General features: G+C 47.2%; 3 protein-coding genes and 1 non-coding gene across 4 annotated transcripts; 2 read left to right on the top strand and 2 right to left on the bottom strand.

The window, feature by feature from the left end:
• Positions 1-519: 519 nt before the first annotated feature.
• LOC129590495 (atrial natriuretic peptide receptor 1-like) lies at positions 520-6,874 on the bottom strand. The gene is given in 18 exon segments (XM_055485755.1): positions 520-905; positions 1,001-1,050; positions 1,115-1,163; positions 1,224-1,371; positions 1,434-1,504; positions 1,574-1,722; positions 1,844-1,996; positions 2,063-2,228; positions 2,606-3,172; positions 3,175-3,480; positions 3,543-3,675; positions 3,771-3,865; positions 3,929-4,345; positions 4,472-4,597; positions 4,789-4,956; positions 4,959-5,053; positions 5,266-5,604; positions 6,682-6,874. Coding segments are annotated over 17 exon segments (3,057 nt in total). The 5' UTR covers positions 5,448-5,604; positions 6,682-6,874; the 3' UTR covers positions 520-723.
• A 982-nt stretch (positions 6,875-7,856) lies between these two features.
• On the bottom strand, positions 7,857-12,568 carry LOC129590407 (sterol O-acyltransferase 2-like). Its single transcript, XM_055485613.1, is given in 15 exon segments — positions 7,857-8,231; positions 8,315-8,376; positions 8,450-8,530; positions 8,591-8,726; positions 8,787-8,886; positions 9,097-9,169; positions 9,172-9,247; positions 9,316-9,436; positions 9,694-9,848; positions 9,910-10,037; positions 10,620-10,771; positions 11,119-11,173; positions 11,386-11,630; positions 11,946-12,029; positions 12,114-12,568. Coding segments are annotated over 13 exon segments (1,425 nt in total). The 5' UTR covers positions 11,579-11,630; positions 11,946-12,029; positions 12,114-12,568; the 3' UTR covers positions 7,857-8,138.
• Positions 12,181-17,270, top strand: LOC129590406 (mediator of RNA polymerase II transcription subunit 14-like). Its single transcript, XM_055485612.1, is given in 5 exon segments — positions 12,181-13,564; positions 14,003-14,419; positions 14,572-14,833; positions 14,836-16,364; positions 16,765-17,270. Coding segments are annotated over 5 exon segments (2,976 nt in total). The 5' UTR covers positions 12,181-13,120; the 3' UTR covers positions 17,089-17,270.
• A 150-nt stretch (positions 17,271-17,420) lies between these two features.
• Trnal-uaa (transfer RNA leucine (anticodon UAA)) lies at positions 17,421-17,503 on the top strand. The gene has a single exon. It is a non-coding gene; the product is annotated as a tRNA-Leu (tRNA).
• Positions 17,504-18,209: the final 706 nt, after the last annotated feature.

The following is an 18,209-nucleotide window of genomic DNA, read 5'->3' as shown; positions in this document are numbered from 1 at the left end:
TGTTAAGGTGGGCTTAAATGTGTCCAGCGCCGATCGATGCCCATCAAATGTTGACCCAGCATTCAGCGATAGCCTGTTCAGATTAGGGATTGTGTGTTGATTTTGCGCATTTACTCCGGTGCCTCATTAAATCTTCATTTAACCACCCAAACGGTAGGATATTGTATAAAATCCCCGTTGCATCGATCAGCGCGGCTTAAAGCGATTGCATTGTCATTTTGTGAGGCACATTTAAATGGTCGGGAAAGTTTCAGGTTTGGACCGACATCAGCGCTTTCATCGGTTTGACCGTAATCGATAACCTTGGACTAGGCGTTGCAATTTGATGATGCGACAAAATGATGTTCGGAAAAAACACAGACAGATACAGGAGTTCTTGTGTACTGGTATATAACCGTTTTCAAGTGGTGACTGCCAAGTGTCAAGAAACTGTCAACTGTCGAATACTGTCATTAATGTCAAGCGGTAATGCGATATCTGCATCTGTAATACGGCACTCCTGTGGAGATATTGCTAAGATTAACATTCATCCAAGATTTCAGCCGTTAACAGAACATTGTACTCTGTGTAATACTCTTTACAGAAAAAGGCAAAACGGTGAATTCATAGAATCATGTGTTGCACTGTCCAATCACACAAAGTATGGGCAAAAAAAGAGACCAGCCGCGGCTGTAGCTTTAATAGTAACGTAACGCAGTCCAGCTTGTTGAACTGAATTGCCATTCACGACATTTTAGCCAGCTCCTGAGCCTGTTTCTCAATGAAGCCGGTCTTCTCGCCGATTAGCCAGTAGGTGGTCATCGGGCCCTTGCCCTTCACCTCGATTTCGCCGCGCTCGATCATCTCGAACATGCCGAAGTTGTCCAGCAGTTGCTTAGTGGACGTACTGATCTGGATCCGCAGACCTAGCGCGAAAAACAACCCAGTTACCTTTTCGCGAAAACAACGCCACAATCAACTAAAAAAATCCAAGAAACTGAAAGAATCACTAAATTGTTACCTTCGCCGGTGGACTCCATGCGGCTAGCGGTATTGACGGTATCACCAAATCTGCAAAACACAATGACCGAAGTTTTCCCATCATGGAAGTGCGTGGGAAAAGGGCACAACTTACAAGCAGTAGCGTGGCACGGCCAGGCCAATCACACTAGCTACCACCGGACCTGCAATCGGCGCGTTAGAAAGGCCGGCTAAAACAACAAACGACTAAGAGGGTGTCCCACCGGAATTAACTCCGACCCGCAGGCGCGCCACTTCCAGTGGCCGATGCCGGATGCGAAAGGTTCCGATCAGCATCATTAGTGTCAGTGCCAGACGTGCCTGTTCTTTGGAGTGCTCCAGGCCGTTGCGATTGGGAAGACCAGAGGCCACCTGGCGTCGATAGTATCACGGTCAATAAGGACAAGCAGTCAAGATGACTTAGCATATTTTACCATGTACGAGTCATGGATGGTCTCCACTTTGTATACGTCGAATTTAGGGAGGGTTTTATCAAAGAGGGAATCTGCAAAATAAATTTCATATACTTCTGTGTGAACTAATTTGGTTGCGTTATCATATCGCAACAACGTACACAAATCGTTGAGGAAGTCGACAATTTGAACGGCCGTGCTCTCCATCGTGATGGTGGCGAAACCGACAATGTCGCTGAAGAAGATGGTGGCACTGTCGAACGCTTCCGGCTCCACAGTTTCGCCCTTTTTTAATTTCACTGCTATCGAACTATAAATCACAAAAATTAACAGTCATCACAATTGATCCACAATCTGAACACGACTGAATAATCCTGACGATTTCGGCTGTTTTCAGTTTCACAGTTTAAGTTATTGTTGGGCTTGTGTACCTGGGCAGTATTTGGTTGAGAAGGGCATCGGCCTTGCGCTGTTCTTCCTGCAGATCTTGCGTCTTTTCCTCGACGATCTTCTCCAGATCGGCGGTGTACTGCTCCATTTGGGAAATGAGCAAATCCACCAGATTGTGCTTCTCGATGGCGCCCCTAAAACGCATCAAAAATCACTTTTCGACACTCGTACTAACAAGGCATGCCGCCGAACTGACGGACCGTGTTGCCTGTCGAATGCTGGTCTTGATCTGCGGAAAGCGGGGTCGCTCCAGCGGATCATGCTGCCAGCACAAATCCATCAGAGCGATCAGGCCCAGTGGGCAGTCCGGGTTCTGGACGTTCGGCCGGAAGAGCAGCTCCGAACTCTGCACTCTCGAAATTATTTCTACAGAGTTATCATGCTTATAGTCGGAAGTCATCAACGGTGAAAAAGCAACACCGCAAACATTTAGCGTCAATGAACACAATTGACGGCATACAAATGTAGAACTAGTGAGGTTATGCTCCTTGCTTCGATTTGCCCATTACATTTCGTTGCAAAATTAGTTTAATGAATTGTAGAAAGGGCGAGAAGTCGGGTTATGCATAAAGCGTCCATAACGACAAAAATTAATGAATTGCCTAATCTAGAAAGATATTCCATTCCCACAAATTTTTTCTCTTTGGGAAAATTCGGTTGTAATCAGCTTAAAGGCAAGAAGCCAAAAGGTCAAGTTCTTAGCATGCATAGGTGATGAGGAGATGAAGTGCGAAATGTCTTACCGGAGGGTTCATAATCATACATGGAATACGGCTCCTCCCTGAGAATAACCTCCTGCAGGATGATCGCATAGGCGAAGCTGTCGCCCTCCGGCGTGCCTTGTCCGTAGGGATTCCCCAGTAACTCCGGCGCCGTCCAGTACAACGCAGCGTAATCCTGATTGGTCATCTCCTCCTCCGGGGGCAGGCTCTTGCGGTAAAACGTTGGCAGTCCATACTCGCCCACCTTCAGCACAAACTTCCCGTCCACGTAGCAGCCGCGCGAGGACAGCCTCCCGTGACAGCCCAGCGTGCTGTTCTGGATGTAGATGACGCCCTTGACGATGTCGTTCAACAAGGAAAACCGGAAGATCCAGTCCAGCTTCTGCGTCTCATCCACCAGGATGTCCTGTAGTGTCCCTTTGGAGCAGTACTCCCCGATGACCACCACGTTTTCCGGTCCGAGCGTGGCGCCCAAGAAACGCCACAGATTATCGTTGACCATGGCCCGTGCCGTGCGGATCTCTTGTAGAATGTGCTTATTGATGTGAATGGGGTAGTTGCGCCGCTCACACTTGACCACCATCACGGGCGGCCGCGCCAGTTGACAAAAAATAACCGGCCGCTGCTGGGCGGCGGCCGGCGTTTTGAGGCGCCGGTGCTGGACGTGTCGGACTGCATGGAAGCCTTGGACTGCGAGGTACCGGAGGCAAAGCTGTTCATGGACATCCGCGAGGAGGTGGCCGGCGCGTCCACGTTCAGCTCGTCCCATTCGGCGATCCACTCTTTCTGCGCCAATGCCTGCGCCCGTTTAGCCTTGGTGTAGAGGACGACAAAGGCGATGCCACCACCAACCACCAGCGCCGTTCCCAGGATGCCCGCCACAATGCCGGTGGTCTCTGTGTGTGCAGGAAAACCATGGCATTGCTCTACATGTTTTTGGTGGCTGACTGTTTTATACCTGTGTCGAAGCACTTGTCGTCGTCGTAGCCGCACACCGGCTCATTGATGGGCGGACTGCCGTCGGTCGTGCGCCACATAATGTCCAGCCGCGGCCGATACTGGCCTTCCAGGCCGTAGTACTCGGCGATAACCTAACGACAAACTATCATTGATTCTTCCAAATAATTTGCAGTTTGATCGTCCTTTACGAGGCAAAATCCCTCGTATTAATGGCAGCAGCTATTACCGAGAAAGTGCCGGAATTGGTGTTAGTCATGTAGTAAAGATCCAGATCGTGGTTGCGGTCGCCGCCCGGGTTAATATACACTAGTCCACTAGCCCCTAAAGGTCAACGCGGCTATTAAATCCTCTCCGGTACAGTCCACTACCTGGCTGTGCTCGTACCGTGCATGGTCTGGTTCCACATCCCGTCCAGCACCATGGCCTTGGGGTCCCAAGTGCCGTTGCCGTTAGCGTCCACCTGCTCGCGAATGGCGCGCGCCAGCATGAGGATCCCGTCGTAGAATGTCGTCATGTAGTAGTTGGTGCGCGGATTCCCCGAGGCTATCATCCGTGCTTGGAATTCCTGGAATTCCGGCGTGCCGCGCACATCCTTCAGGCTGAGGATGAACAAGTAGGAGAAGCCAACGAGGGCGTCGTGATCGTAGCCGTCGCGTTGCTTCCAGCTGCCCGACGGCGTCAGCAGCGTGTCCAGGAAGAAGTCGGTGGCGAAGTAAATGTATTCGCCGGTCATCAGTTTCTGCCGCTTGGCGTACACCAGGAAGTAGCGGACCAAGGCCGGTGGCAGAAGAAACAACACCACTGCAAACATAACTTTAATTCTTTTGTGAATAGCGCTTTCATAAGTGAAACTAATAATTTTTACTAATTATCTTGCACGGGTACCGGTACTTCTGCTGCATGTGTGCCATAGTGCGAGTATTTTACCTCGGGCATTATGCGTTGCCTGGGTCAAGTAATTCGGCACAGAATCGAAATCTTCGAACGCGGTTGCATTGAAGGAGATGACGATGGAGCGCATTTCGGGGAAGGTTTTTAGTCGCGATTGAAAACCTAAAATTAATAACCGACACCTTAGATAATTTTTTAGCGAGTGGTAAAATTAATACCAGTGGAATTCTCAGCAGGTGGTACACTCAAGCACAAGCTGCACAACAGGTGCCAGTTATTTATTAAAAAATGTATTACATCTGGTTTCGAATCTATCCGAGTAAGAAACAGTATATACGGATTATGGTGCTCACTTGTTGCGAGAACCGTATTCTGGAGATTGTCGTTGTCGTATACAATGGCGATGTTGATCCAGCCGTACTGCTGGAACATCTTGATGAGAAAATTCCACAGGTCGTAGGTGCTGAAGCCGGTGCGCGTCAGCAGGTCGTACTGGGCCGTACTGTCCACCAAGTTAGCCGCCCGGTGACGGTGGGGATGCGGAAGAAGGTGGTCAGCTCGTTGACGATCTGCATGTCGTTAGTGCAGGCCGGCCCGATGATCACCTGCACGCTGTCCCTGTAACCACACCGTAGTGGTTGCACATCCCATCGGAAACAAGTTAATCGCCAAACATCACAGTGTACATAGTTTATAGTCCACAGATGTACTGTACGGTCTGTACCGAAGCTGAGCACCTTAACCTTTACTGATTACGGATATCGGTCACCGTAAATCGTAATTATCTTGCTTTTTTCCTGGTATAATTCGAAGATCGACGAGTGACATACTTGACAGCCAAAATGGACTCGCCACTGGCATTCCACATCCAGCAGCCCTGCGTGCGGCGCAACGCCGGATCCGGGCTGGAGGAGCTGTCGGCCGAGACATCGTAGATGTAGTTTCTGTTGCGGAAGACCACGCTGTACTGCGACTGCGCCTTGGCAAAGGCGGCGTCCAGCGCCGGCCGCATCACCTGGAAGTCATAGAGGCACCGGTGTCGTGCGTCAGGATGACGCCGCTGGTGACGAAGATCTGGTTGGGCGGCGGCGTAAAGGAGGTGGTCGTGGTGGGAGTCGTCGTGGTCGTTGTTGTTGTTGTGGTGGTGGTTGTTGTTGTTGTCTCGATTCCTGGAGGAGATGATAATTTAAAATTACTGTTAATTTTGTCCTTCAGTTTTAACTGTCTGCCCTTTAAAATTATTAGAAGCTAAAACTGAAAGATCCACTGGACAGGGCTACTGGTTTATGTTGTGTAAATCGTTCAGAATTTGACGTAAGGTTTCATTTCTCAACGCCCGCACACGCTAGATTCAATGTAGATGTGTCCTTTACAGCCATCAGTGCGGGTATCATACCAGCACCGCTGTGGCGTGCTTGCGGCCGGAAAAGGACGCACTTCCGCATATTGCTGCATTATCGCTGGAGAGCGAAGGTGTTTGGCAATGTAGACTTAAGTGCATTAATAAATTAGGCACACAGATCGATGATTGCCCGTCTATATACGCGCGCCCTTCCTGATCAAAGGGCTTCCTTTGAGCATATTTTTTGTATTTTTTATACGATTCGCCGTACAATACTTTATACGACACCTTAATCGCAATGCCAAAAAAGGATTTTGATAATCGGTTTAAACCAATCAGCTTTTTACAAAAAAATCAAAATATTACACACAAACGGTACAAGGTCGTAAAAAGAGCAAGGAAAAGATTACCGGCACAATTATTGCAAAGACGTAAAATAGCGGACTTGACGTTACGCAATCTGCGGACGAACGCAAAAGCTATGTCTAAAGCAATTATAAAATGATAGAACCTCTGATAAACGGCAAAATGGCTGGCTTACAAAAAGAACACAACGGCTGAAGTGCCGGAAACGACGACATCCTGCACCAGTCAAATCCATACGTGGACGCGCGCATTCGACATCCGCATAACGCGGCGGGACACGGGTAATCCGCAGCCAATAATCATATTACTGCCAGTACGGTCGTACCAACTAAACGTCAACAACGCCACTCTGCGTCTTACTGAATCCCGTTTGACCACTACTAGATTCTATAGAAGCGTTAGAAACACTAGAACCGTTTCAAAAACTGAGGTTCGTTAATTAAGTACATCACTGTACATGAAATTACAACCCAAACTCAACGCATTATTATGGGTTTTATAAAAGAAACAAACACCGGAACCAAGCGAGCAGTCTTACCTTGAGCCGATACGGAGGGAAGAAGAACACAGTAGAAAACAAGGAACCTCTTCATCGCCCGCGATGCATCGCAATATCCATTCAAGAAACCGTCACACATCACCATGATTCGGCGATAGCGCATAATTTAGCCGAAAACAAGACATATCATCCAGCGATTAGCCGCGTCCAGAAAATAAGAAAACGCCTTCGCTCCCGGCGTGTGCGATATCGACGCGCAAGATGGCGAAGAGCGCCCACTTAACATCTTCCTTGGCCTCTTGTCAAGGTCATACAGCGCGTTGCGCTCCGTGTGCCGGGGCTACTCTGTACATATGTGTCGAGCAGGTGAATGAATAGCTGCGGCAGCGCGCGTCTCCATTATGCGGCTGCCTGACAAAAGAGCGGCCTTTGTCAGCGTCCCCAGCGCGGCTGTTTGCCTACCGGCATTCTTCTGTCGTGGCTACGCGCACTGCCTATTGATCCCGTAGCCGCGGCCAAATTGGCCGCTCCGCTCGTTGGCCGGGCCCCTCTTCACCGCTCGGCGATGTTTGCTTTATTACTTTTCATCCCGCTCTTCTACCTCCCTTCATAATTCATCTATCCCGGATGAACGGGAGAGTTTTTTGTCGATAATGCCGCGGTGATTAGCCGGATCGGATGTGCATGCTATGATGATGGCCGCGGATCGCAACAGTAACAACAAACCACGGCTTCGATCGCCGTGCTGCGAGGTTTCGTAACATACGGTGGCCTTTGCTCACCCGGCTTGCCGATATGTTTCCGCTCCAAGATGTTGTTGTCAGTGGGCACCATTGTCAGCACCGTGATTGCGCTCGATATCTGCGGACAATGACAGCGCAATAAAAAGCGCTGCATTTTGTTCGATTTCGCCGAAGAGCAGCGAAACCTACCAGTCTGTGCCGCTTTGTACCTAGACAAAAACGCAAAACATCGATGTCTCTTCTCAGCGGAAGACGTTTCTCTCAAAACCACAAATTCTTTTGACTGACTTGTCGACGGTACGTAGAAGTAGAACCGCACTCAGTCTTCGCAATATTTAGTGACCTTCACACGCGGTGTGAAAAGTCCTTGTTTTCGATGCGATGGTCTCCCTTCGTAACTTAACGGACGCGGTAATTAATAACCAAAAGCGTCTTATTGGACATTGCTAAACATTCACTGAATATCTATGCTTCGTTTTTCTGTTGCGTTTTATTAAAACCGTACAAAAATAATAATAAAATTACAAAATTCACCAAAGCATGAGTAACTGTTACCTGAAAAGTAGCGAACAATAAAGCTACAAACACTTGCTTGTAACAGACCGTGCTTGAAAAACACCATCCGTAATCTGAATAATCTCATTCTCAATTAGGTATCCAAATGGAAGCCCAAGAAACCGGTTTATTTAATGGAATAAAGACAATTCGAAACGGAAACGGGATTGTAAATTCTCCAACATCCGGGAGGGACGATCATTGAGAGGTCGTAGTATTGGCGGGATTATCGATGCTGACAACATGGCACGTCCAGGAGCGCGGCGTCAAATAGTCCACAATGATGTTGTCCTGCCCGTACAGATTCCGCCATTAAAGGATTACCAAATAAGTTTTTGAGAAAAAAACTTTATTTAGGGCAATGCAATACTTACGCTGCTGGCGGGACAATTGAAGCGCGCGTAATACTCAATTGTGTAAAGGCACATCAGCATTCCTAGAGTAGATTGCATAACTTAACCGTTAAAAAAACGTCATAAGTTATGGGGGTCGTGATGACCGAACTGTACCGAGTCCCAGCATCAGCAGCACCCACAGGACAACGTTCCACGGCGGTGAGGAACGGTGTTGCGTCGCAAACATCAACCACACTACAAATATAAACAAGGTCGTTAGCAAACAATCTGTTACAGATGCAGTGAAAAACACACCTCCAATGCCACCGAACATGACGAAAAGCACCGGGTAGAAGAACTGGAAGGTGCAGCAGAAGATGTACTCGTGGAAGATGGCTGACGTGATGAAGGTCACCAGGGTGGCTACATGCCGGTATTTGGCGCCCCACAACTGTCATAACCATAGAGTCATCACATGTTTTTGAGTTGGCACAGGGGGAGAAACACGCACCAGGTAAAGATCCTTGTAGATGTACGAGTAAAGCCAATCGTGCACCACCACGTTCCATGTGCGGTAATAATTGGAGAAATTAGTTGAGTTCCACCAGTCGCTGTCATAATAGCAAACTCTTAAATAAATGTGACAATGTTTTCACACAGTCATCAGGAAAAAAACATTATCGCGATTACATTGTCTTATATCAGAAACACTACTGCGCAAACAATAAATCCATATATGACAATCGAAGGCGCACACAACCGTATTAAATTTTTACATTTGGTATTTTTGCATCTATCCAAATACTACGAACACTTCGTACCGATAGAACATACGATCAGCGAAGCGGAACATCTCGGCGAAGGCGTTCATCCAGCAGTGCAGCAACGCAAAAACAGCACGACAAAGAGAAGTGAGCCGGGGAGGATGCAGCTAAACACGGAACTGACAAACGTCGGTAGATTTACATGCACCTACACACGGTCATGTTTGCCGTAATTTTAATAAAGTTACAGTACTGGTTGGAAATTAAATTTCTTACATGATTAAAATTGCGAAAGACAGGAATGCAGAAGCGGATGAAGACGTAGTAGGCGTACATAATGGCGCCGGCCACGTTGGCCAGGTTAGCCACCACGAAGCTCCAGCGTATCTTCTTCGTCCTAAACACGCAGTAAAACAGCATAAGAAACGTATGCACCGTTAGTATACTTAACTGTGCAATGCTCTGACATAAAACATTGTAAACTTCAGTAAACGAAACTGATTCAAAATAAAAACAGCGAACAGATAGCCGGATTTCATAGTTCTGATGACCATCTCGGACACATGAAGTTTATTTAAAAACCGATGCTCTTCGACAAAAAAAAACAGGACATTATTTCGTAACAGACTACGCTTGTACAAAATGGCTACTGACCTTGGATAATTATCGCGATAAACCAGTGTCGGCACGAACTGAAAATACAGGTATCTGCTGAAATCCAGCACACCTTCACCGGAGCTCCCGTCGGCTCTCATGATCACCGGGATCTTCTCACGAACAAACGCGTGCGACTTCATCATAAAACGAATCTAGCAAGAGAAAACCAAAATCCAGTGGTGCCAATAATGCCCAAACTTGTTGTGACTGCACCTGCTCGCACATAACAATGGCCGTCGACGCCGGCGGCAAGTCCAAATGCACCAAGTAATAAACGGGAATCACGAGAAAAGTGATTTGGTAGACGATATACAACGCCAAGAACCCATAATCCACGCCTCCTATGTCAAGCACAGCAAGCAAACTATGGAAGTGCAACAGACAAAGGGAAATATTAATACACATCATTCTGTTGTTCAGATAATATCAAAACGCTCGTGTTTTGATACCACAAAGGTCATGTGTTTATAATATCAAAACATTTTGTGCTGCATTCATTTGACAAGTAATATAGCTGACAGTCGCACAAGCCACTACGGTACAATTTATTGTAAATGTTTGTTAAAAGTCTGCAGATTCAATGCATAAGCTACTGTAGTATTAACGTTGTTTTGCCTACTTTGCACTTGTATCTATACGATAGCATACTAATATCGGCGAATGTGTTCTTCCTGTCTTTGCGCTTCTTACTCCTTTTTTTGACTAGGTTTAAAATCCCACGGCCCGCGCTAGAAATGCGACCCTAGCGTTGTGGGCACCTGTTGCGTTACATTACTAAGATTTTAGAACCGTCATGGCGGATACTTACATGCTAGCAAAGCGCAGTTTTCTTTCAGTGAAACATAAAATGATTTTATTCTCTACATAGCGTGCATTCAGATGATTCGGTATACTGGATAAGCGGACGTCCAATCACGACTTACCGGGCCTGGAGGAAGTAAACCGGGAACGCGACCAGGCTAATAGGGCACCGAAGACACCGAGCAACGTGAAGGCTTGCATGAACAGCCACACCACCATTACCGACGACAACTTGCCGAAATTGTAACGCAGCACTTTAAAATCCAATCCAAATCTAACAAAACAGTTTCAAGGCCATTTTACCGGAAATAATGCAAACGCTAAAGTAGTGCGGAATGAATTTCCCTTAAATCGTAAAACATTCGTTTGTTTCAGAATTTTTTACTTATAAACTCAAACTTTTCGTTTTCAAACTTAAAACTTGTTTTCGCATTTTTTAAGCTATGGCACGCATGGATTGTATGAGTTTGAACAAATCGAAAAAACATCAAACCCGCAGGGGTTGCCCAATGCGCAGCGCTTTGCTAATTCCACAAAATGCTTCTCAAAATCGCCTCCTGGCACACAGTAAGTGGCGTACGTAGAATAATACTCGTGGATTATATTATATACTGTACTTACGTTCCGTGGAACATGAAGTCGTTGACAATGGTCGACAGACCGAATACCAGCAGAACTACAAATTAAAATATCATCGCGGTAAGGCAAGCGGTCAGTCAAAACTTCAGTCAGCACAAACAGCTACACGTTGAATGTATTTTACTTTATTTAATGCTAACGATGAACCGCATATAAAGTAAAAGATGAAGATACACAGTAAATTGTTGTATCTGTTTTCATTTTAAATGAAAATTAGGGTGACTGAAGACAGCAATTTCTCCTACTCACCGGCAATGAAAATGTAGTGGATGGTTTGGAAATGTGGAATCTCGAACAGTTCCGTCAAGAGCGATGGTCGCGCGTAGAAGCGCTTGTTGACCAGTTTGCCGGTCTTGGGCACCGGCTTCAGTTGACTGCTAGACGGATACGCCGAGGGGACGCCTTCCGGGTGGTCCAACTGCCCCATCAGCTCTTCGAACATAGGATATCTCCTGGAAGTGCTCCACTTGTTCCTCGCATTTCGCTTTTAAAATCTGTTCAATTCAGCGCAAACAGTTTTCTCAAACGAAATCTTTCACAACATTAAATACAAAACCCGCGCGATACGCCAGTAATACTTCGGTACGAAATCAAAATTAAATAAATAATACAAGCGTGTTACCGTACTATCTCGTATTTGGTTTGGCTAGTTATATTAATTCGTAACAGTAAACAATTTTAATTTACTCGCATACAAAGTAATAATGTAACCTTCGAAATGAAACAAGCTCTAAAAAGTATTTGTCATTTCAAAAAGTAGCCACATTAGTGCTGGTGCTTGTGATTGATGGTTATTTTCACTCGCTCACCTTGGCTTTCAATCGCATCTCATTTCGCTGGAAAATCCTGTGAAATTCCCGATTTGGCAACAGGCGGCGATTTCGGGCGTCTGCCTACGAAAACTCACTGAATAGTGAATACAACTTTTTGAACAAGATTTTGCAGCCAGGCCGGGCCTGTTTGCAGCTGCAACCTACGTTCACGGAGCTGAGCGCTGCCTGACTGCGACGAGGATGAGGCTGGCTCGTTGTCGTTGCGCTCGCCCGTCAAGAAGTCCTGCAAGTCGCAGTCAGGACTGATGCTGCCCGACAAGGACGCCGTGCGATCCCGATTTCCCTGCGGATTGTCCATTCTGTGCGCTTCAGTAAGAACAAACAAGCACAAGGAGAAGACTGCAGCTTGAAGGGAAAACGTTGACTGCCAGGGGTCGGTTCGATTACTGTAATGTTTGTGTACCTATCTGTGGCACGTGCAACAACAGTGATAAGAAAGGGGCTACTCGGAGGAGTGGCCAAGCGAAGTTCCATCGTGAGCGATTGCGATAATATTCTTTCTGTAGAAGTAGTGGAAATGGGCTACGACTTCCGATTTAATTCTTGCGGTAGCTTCGACGACACGTGAGCAATAAAAATAATTTTAAGGGGATAAAAAATTAATTTGTTCTGATCCATTTTATGACGACTGTTGTTTAATTAACCTATCGTCGAAGAGGAGCGGTTTTAAGTTCCCAATCCATTATCCATCAAAACAGGAAGCAGTTGAATACAGTACTGTATTTACTAATGGGTAATGGCAATGGAAAACTGCATCGCTGGAATGGCAGCATCTCCACTGCTCGTAATGGACTGTTTGCAACTTTGTGCATCAGTTGTTGTTTTGATTTTTCTATACTTTTGAGTTTTGATTTTCGAAAACACAGTAAGTACATCAAGTTTCTGGTCAGATAAATCTGCACTCGTCAGATCTTCAAAAGTCTAAAATGTGTGAATTTCTACGGATGTGGACGGTTACTGCAAAGTTGTGAACTGCTGACATCGTAAGGCAGTGCGTCACGCTCATCTTCGAAGTACAGTACTAATACTTTAATCAGTAGTCGCTAGCTGTAGTTCCTCACTTCTTGATTTGGAATTGCGAATCCTCCCGGGCTTAATGACATCTTCCTTATTTCCCCCTCAGTAACCTGAAAATTCTCGTCGAGCTCAGTATGAACGCGATACACCAGAGCCTCTCCCAGTCAGCCATGGAGCCGCCTTCGATCGCCATCACTGCCGCCATGGCTGTTGCTCCTGCGGGTCCGCTGCAGCCAGCGCAGCGGAATCAGGTACGCCTGATGGATCTCCTCGACATGCTCATCCAGCGCGCTTACCACGATCTCATCCTGCTGGCCGAGGTAGACCTGGCCTACAGCGCCCGCAAGACCGATATGGACCGTAAGCTGGAGATCATGCAGTATCTGTCGCGGACGCGCAACTTTTTTATGCGCTTCCTGGCGCTTCTCAAATGGTCCTCCAATATGACCAAAGTCGACAAGTGCTTTCACATTATCAATACGCTGGAGGAGCAGTCTGCGTTGTTTGTGGAGACTGCCGATGTGCTGGCACGATTGTCGCGTGAGACGCTGTCCAATTCCAAATTGCCTTGCTATCAGGTAAATGCGGCGCGCACGTTTGCGGTTCAGTATGAGCTGAAAGGAACACGGTGTCCACGTACACGGAAACCGTATTGCGCGGTCTAGTTTGAGTGGCATATTTTCTGTATTTTTTTTTCACGGAAATCGTTTTCTTACTTTTCCGAATCTCAAAAGTTGTTTTCAATACAGATATGCACGAATTTATTTTTTTCTTGGTATTTAAAAAAAAGGTCTTGTAACTCTTTTGAAAATCTTCTGAACAATAAACTGACAAAATGCTTTTAAAGAAACCGAAAATTATTCGGTTAAAAATATGATTTTTTAGATAGCGCAAGCACTGCAGAACATTTCGAATACTTACAAAAGTACCGATAAATTGCCGATGGATATTTTGTACTGAAATACCTGTGAGGAATATGAGTTATTTATTAGCGCTTTTTTTCTGGGGAATTTTAGGTGTCCTTCGCGGTGGACGTGCTCAACTCACGCACCTGTCCGCGACTTCCGGCCTGTATCAAAGATAAGATCATCGCGCCGGAAGCGCTGACCGAGGAAGAGACGGCGGAGACTGTCTGGGAGTTGGAGAACGCGCTGATGTACCGACTGGTCACTAGTGACCGGCCGCCGTTGCCCATGCGCCACTTTACCGTGGGCAACGGTCGCGTGGTGTTCAGGGTGGAAGGGGAATTCAGCGTGGCCATGGCGGTGATGGGAGATGACAAGTCGATGCCCTTCTTTATCCTCGATATCGACATACTCGTGGAGCACCGCCGCGTGGGCGACGGGAAGCCCCTGGTGCACGCGCAGCAGATAAATTACGTCAAACAGCTCATTCAGACGCGGATTATGGACTGCGAGCAGCCGCTCGATGAGGTCCGTGAATGTTTCGAAAATTATCGACATCTTTAGAATTTTATAAAAATTAAATACTTTCATATGTGATCACTCACGTTTATGCTTATACGATCATCCTTTCGTTCAGGATATTATAGACGTCGCATTTTTAACTACTTTCTTTTTGACAGGTCTACAACATTCTGCACAATTTCTGCCAGAGCCTGAAACTGGAAGTTCTGTACAGTCAGGTGTCCAAATACATGGTCAACACCGGTATCGACTACTATCGTATCGAGTTGTACAAACCCAGTCACTCGTTGACGCTGGCCTACTGGGAGGATAACACGAAAAAAATACCAGGCACCCCGTCTCATACCGTCACCATCGCTCTGCCGGCCGACGACGATCCCAGCCCTGACTTTGTAGTACAACACACCCCGCCGCTCCTAACAAAGTTCCGCTGCGACAGCTGGACATCCAGGAGTGCCTGATGGGAGTCATCCACACCCGCGTCAAGGAGCGTCTGCGTCGTGTGGAGAAGGAGGTGGGCCGGTATCTTGCCTGTCGCTCTGAGGGGCTGCCGTGCCGGGTGGCGGTGGAAATGGGCCACGCCGTGGTGTGGATCGGGATCAACTACTACACTGGATTTTTTAACGTGCGGGTGGATTGCCTGAAGGACAGTGTGTATGTACGGCGCGTAGAGGACTATCTAAACAGCACGGCGGTGTGGAAAGTGGACAGGTTAGTGGGGTTGCTGCGAGAGGTGTACCTGGACGTGGTGATGACCGTGGTGCGAGGATTGGCACATAATGCCATGATCCTCGAGCATCCCCGACTGTTGCCGCAGGCCTCGGAGGTCTTCCGCCGCTATGAGCAGCTGGGACCACATAGCGCCCTCTTCCGTTTCCAGAAAAAGATTGAGACGACGGCACTGCTGGCCATCTCCGCCCACCTCGACCCCACCGTCCCCGATCATGTCCGCATTGACTATCACGTGTTGTTAGTGGAACCGCAGGGTTTGGTGTTACGGGTGGCGGGGATGATGTCCCGTGAGCAGATGGAGCAGGATCTAGCGCGGGAGACCCCTAAGAGCGTCCCTGAAGTGAAGAAACTGAATCCATTTGATGTGCTGAAGCAGCGGTTGGCCGTGATGAAGGCGGTGCGCAGTGGGGCAGTCAAGTTCGACGGTGGGAAGCGGTTCTGTCCCCGGGCATTGGAGGGTATGGAGGGAATCATCGTGGATATGGCGGAGATGAGTATGTTTGGGGATCTGCGAGCGGTTTTGAAGGAGAAGGGCTGGGCGGTGTTGGGTGTCCGGCGGGGCGCCGGAAATGTCGGACTGGAGATGCGGCTGCGTCCCGCGGAGGCGGAGATCCGCGGAGTGTCGTGGCGCCGCATGGCGCGTTTGAACGTCACCTCGACGTCGTGCTGGTTTGTGGATGTGGCGCTAACGGGTGTTCCCTTCCAAAAAAACGAGGACGTAATGCACACCACCCTGGCGTACGAGTCCAGCGTCCAGGCGGAGAACGTGGTGGATTCGTTCGGGTACGAATATCACGCCATGGTCAGTCTGCTACGCATAATGCAGCGTTTCCACAAGTTTGTCCAGTCGCGACCGGCATCACTGGAGAATTGGGATTATGATGTGGAATACACGGTGAAGATGGTGAAGATCAGTTACGGCGTGAATCGGGAGCTGATGATGGTTCTGGCGTGGTCCGGTGGGACGCGGCGGTTGCTGCTGGAATTCGGGACGCGCAGCGGGAACAGTTACAATCCCCATCGGCATCTACAGGCGCGATTGGGTGAGCTGCTGAACCGCGGCGATGTACGCAATGTGCACCGAGTACAGTTTGCGCGGGTGGTGGAATTAGTGGCCCTTACCACGCCGCTGGTGGTGGGAGCCCGAGCGGTTATGCGGCCTGTGGGGCTCAATATGTCCCGCTTCCCGCGGCATTTGCCGCCACAGAGCCAGTTTCAGGTCAGTGCTGGTGATTTGACACCTGTGTGAATTCAAACTGTGATAATCTGCACTTCCGCTTACATATCTCTGAAGCTTTGCACAAAATGCTTTCCACTTTATTTTTTTGATTTAATATAATTCGGAATCGCCATTTTAGTAACATTTCTTGATAATTATTTTAACGTTTTGAAAGAATTCTTTCTTTATTAAATGTATTTTGTGGGTAGTGATAGAAAGATAACTGGAGTTAGTAAACAGTTAACCTAATTACTAAATTCACATCTGCTCTGAGTCTTTGACGATTTGGATGAATTTTACCAATCGTTCATATTGAACATTTTTCAGTTTCTTCATATAAATTTTTTGATTTTAATTTTATCCAATAATTTTATTAATATAAATTTCGTGGCGCTTGCAGTTGGTCCCGTTGTCCTTGGCTCACTACGTTGCCTGCTGGAAATCCACCTACGGCATTTTAATCCATATCCAGCCGGGTCGCCGTCCACTGGTGAAGGATCTAGGCGTCCTGGGTGGACCATGGCAGTCAACGCCGCATCTGAAAGCGCTGGTGGAGCATGGCGATGGCGATGTGACGCACATCAAGACGGAGCCCGGTCTGCCCATATTGCCGCCGCTGGATGCCGACGTGCAGCTGTCCATGGAGCGCTTTTTTGCCTCTCTTCGCGCCTCCCAGCCGCATGTTGTGGAAGGACCCGGCAGAATTCTACGGGCTGGACAATAAGAAGAGAGTTGTATTAATCGAGTTTGCCGCCAGTAGTTTTTGAGGCATTTTGGGAATGTCGTTGTAATTAAGTAAATATTATTGATTTTCGTTGTCAGTATGTTTTTGACGGGTCGGAATTTTTTATTTAAGCTGATTTCAGGACCGTTGCTTTGTGAGTTCATAGGAATACATCTCAATATAAATAATGCAAAGAAGAAAAATCAAAAAATGGATTTACTGTTCGACGACGGTGATTACAGTGCTTTTATATTCCTGTAATTGTGAAATAGCGTCGTTGACGGAGTTACGTTTCATTTCGTTCAACATTGTAAACATGATAGTGTTACATAGCTAGGTTGGCCGAGTGGTTAAGGCGTCAGACTTAAGATCTGATGCTCAATAGAGCGCGTGGGTTCGAACCCCACACCTAGCACACTTTTTTCCTTTTTTTGTCTTCTAAACACGGTCTTTATCGTTTTCTTTACATTCATAATACAAAACACGGAAACAAAGGTGAACCTGAACTTTTAATAATATTTTAAAGAGATCTAAAAAGCGGAATTCTGACATGTAGCACTGCATGTTGACTAGTACACAGAACTAAATCAAGTAACATTTCAATACCATGCCTATCGTTAACAAAATGCGTTAAAAACAGTACAAAAACCTTCGATTCACAATTAAAAACGCAATAAAACGATTTGCCACAACCGGATAAACATTCACCGAGAGTACTAATCGGCATTCCCACATCAGCCGGACTGGATCTCGAACAGCGTCACCTTCGTATCAAACCAAATCGCCGGATTCGTATTCCTACACCACAGAAAATTTCATCGTTAGCCTATGACTTTTATTCATCGACGATTCCATCAAGGACAACCCACGATCGTAGCAAAAAGTGGAATTTTCATCAGCGGAACTCAGCAAATGTAACGAAAATTGTGATCATAGTATACTATAGTTGATAGTATGTAATATCATCTGATTACTACAGTACTTCATGAACAGCAAATCAATCACATCAGTACTATAGAAGTATGCACACCAGCATGCCTATAGTATTAAACTCACCGCAGGTACAGCACGCCCCAGAGGTAGGTACGCACCCACGTGCTGGTACCGGCGTTGGCTTGGTA

The sequence above is a fragment of the Paramacrobiotus metropolitanus genome, unplaced genomic scaffold (assembly GCF_019649055.1).
Source record: "Paramacrobiotus metropolitanus isolate TYO unplaced genomic scaffold, Prichtersi_v1.0 Parri_scaffold0000040, whole genome shotgun sequence".
Lineage (NCBI taxonomy): Eukaryota > Metazoa > Tardigrada > Eutardigrada > Parachela > Macrobiotidae > Paramacrobiotus > Paramacrobiotus metropolitanus.
Note: the sequence above shows the minus strand (reverse complement) of the source record. Positions and strands in the feature narration are given on the sequence as shown.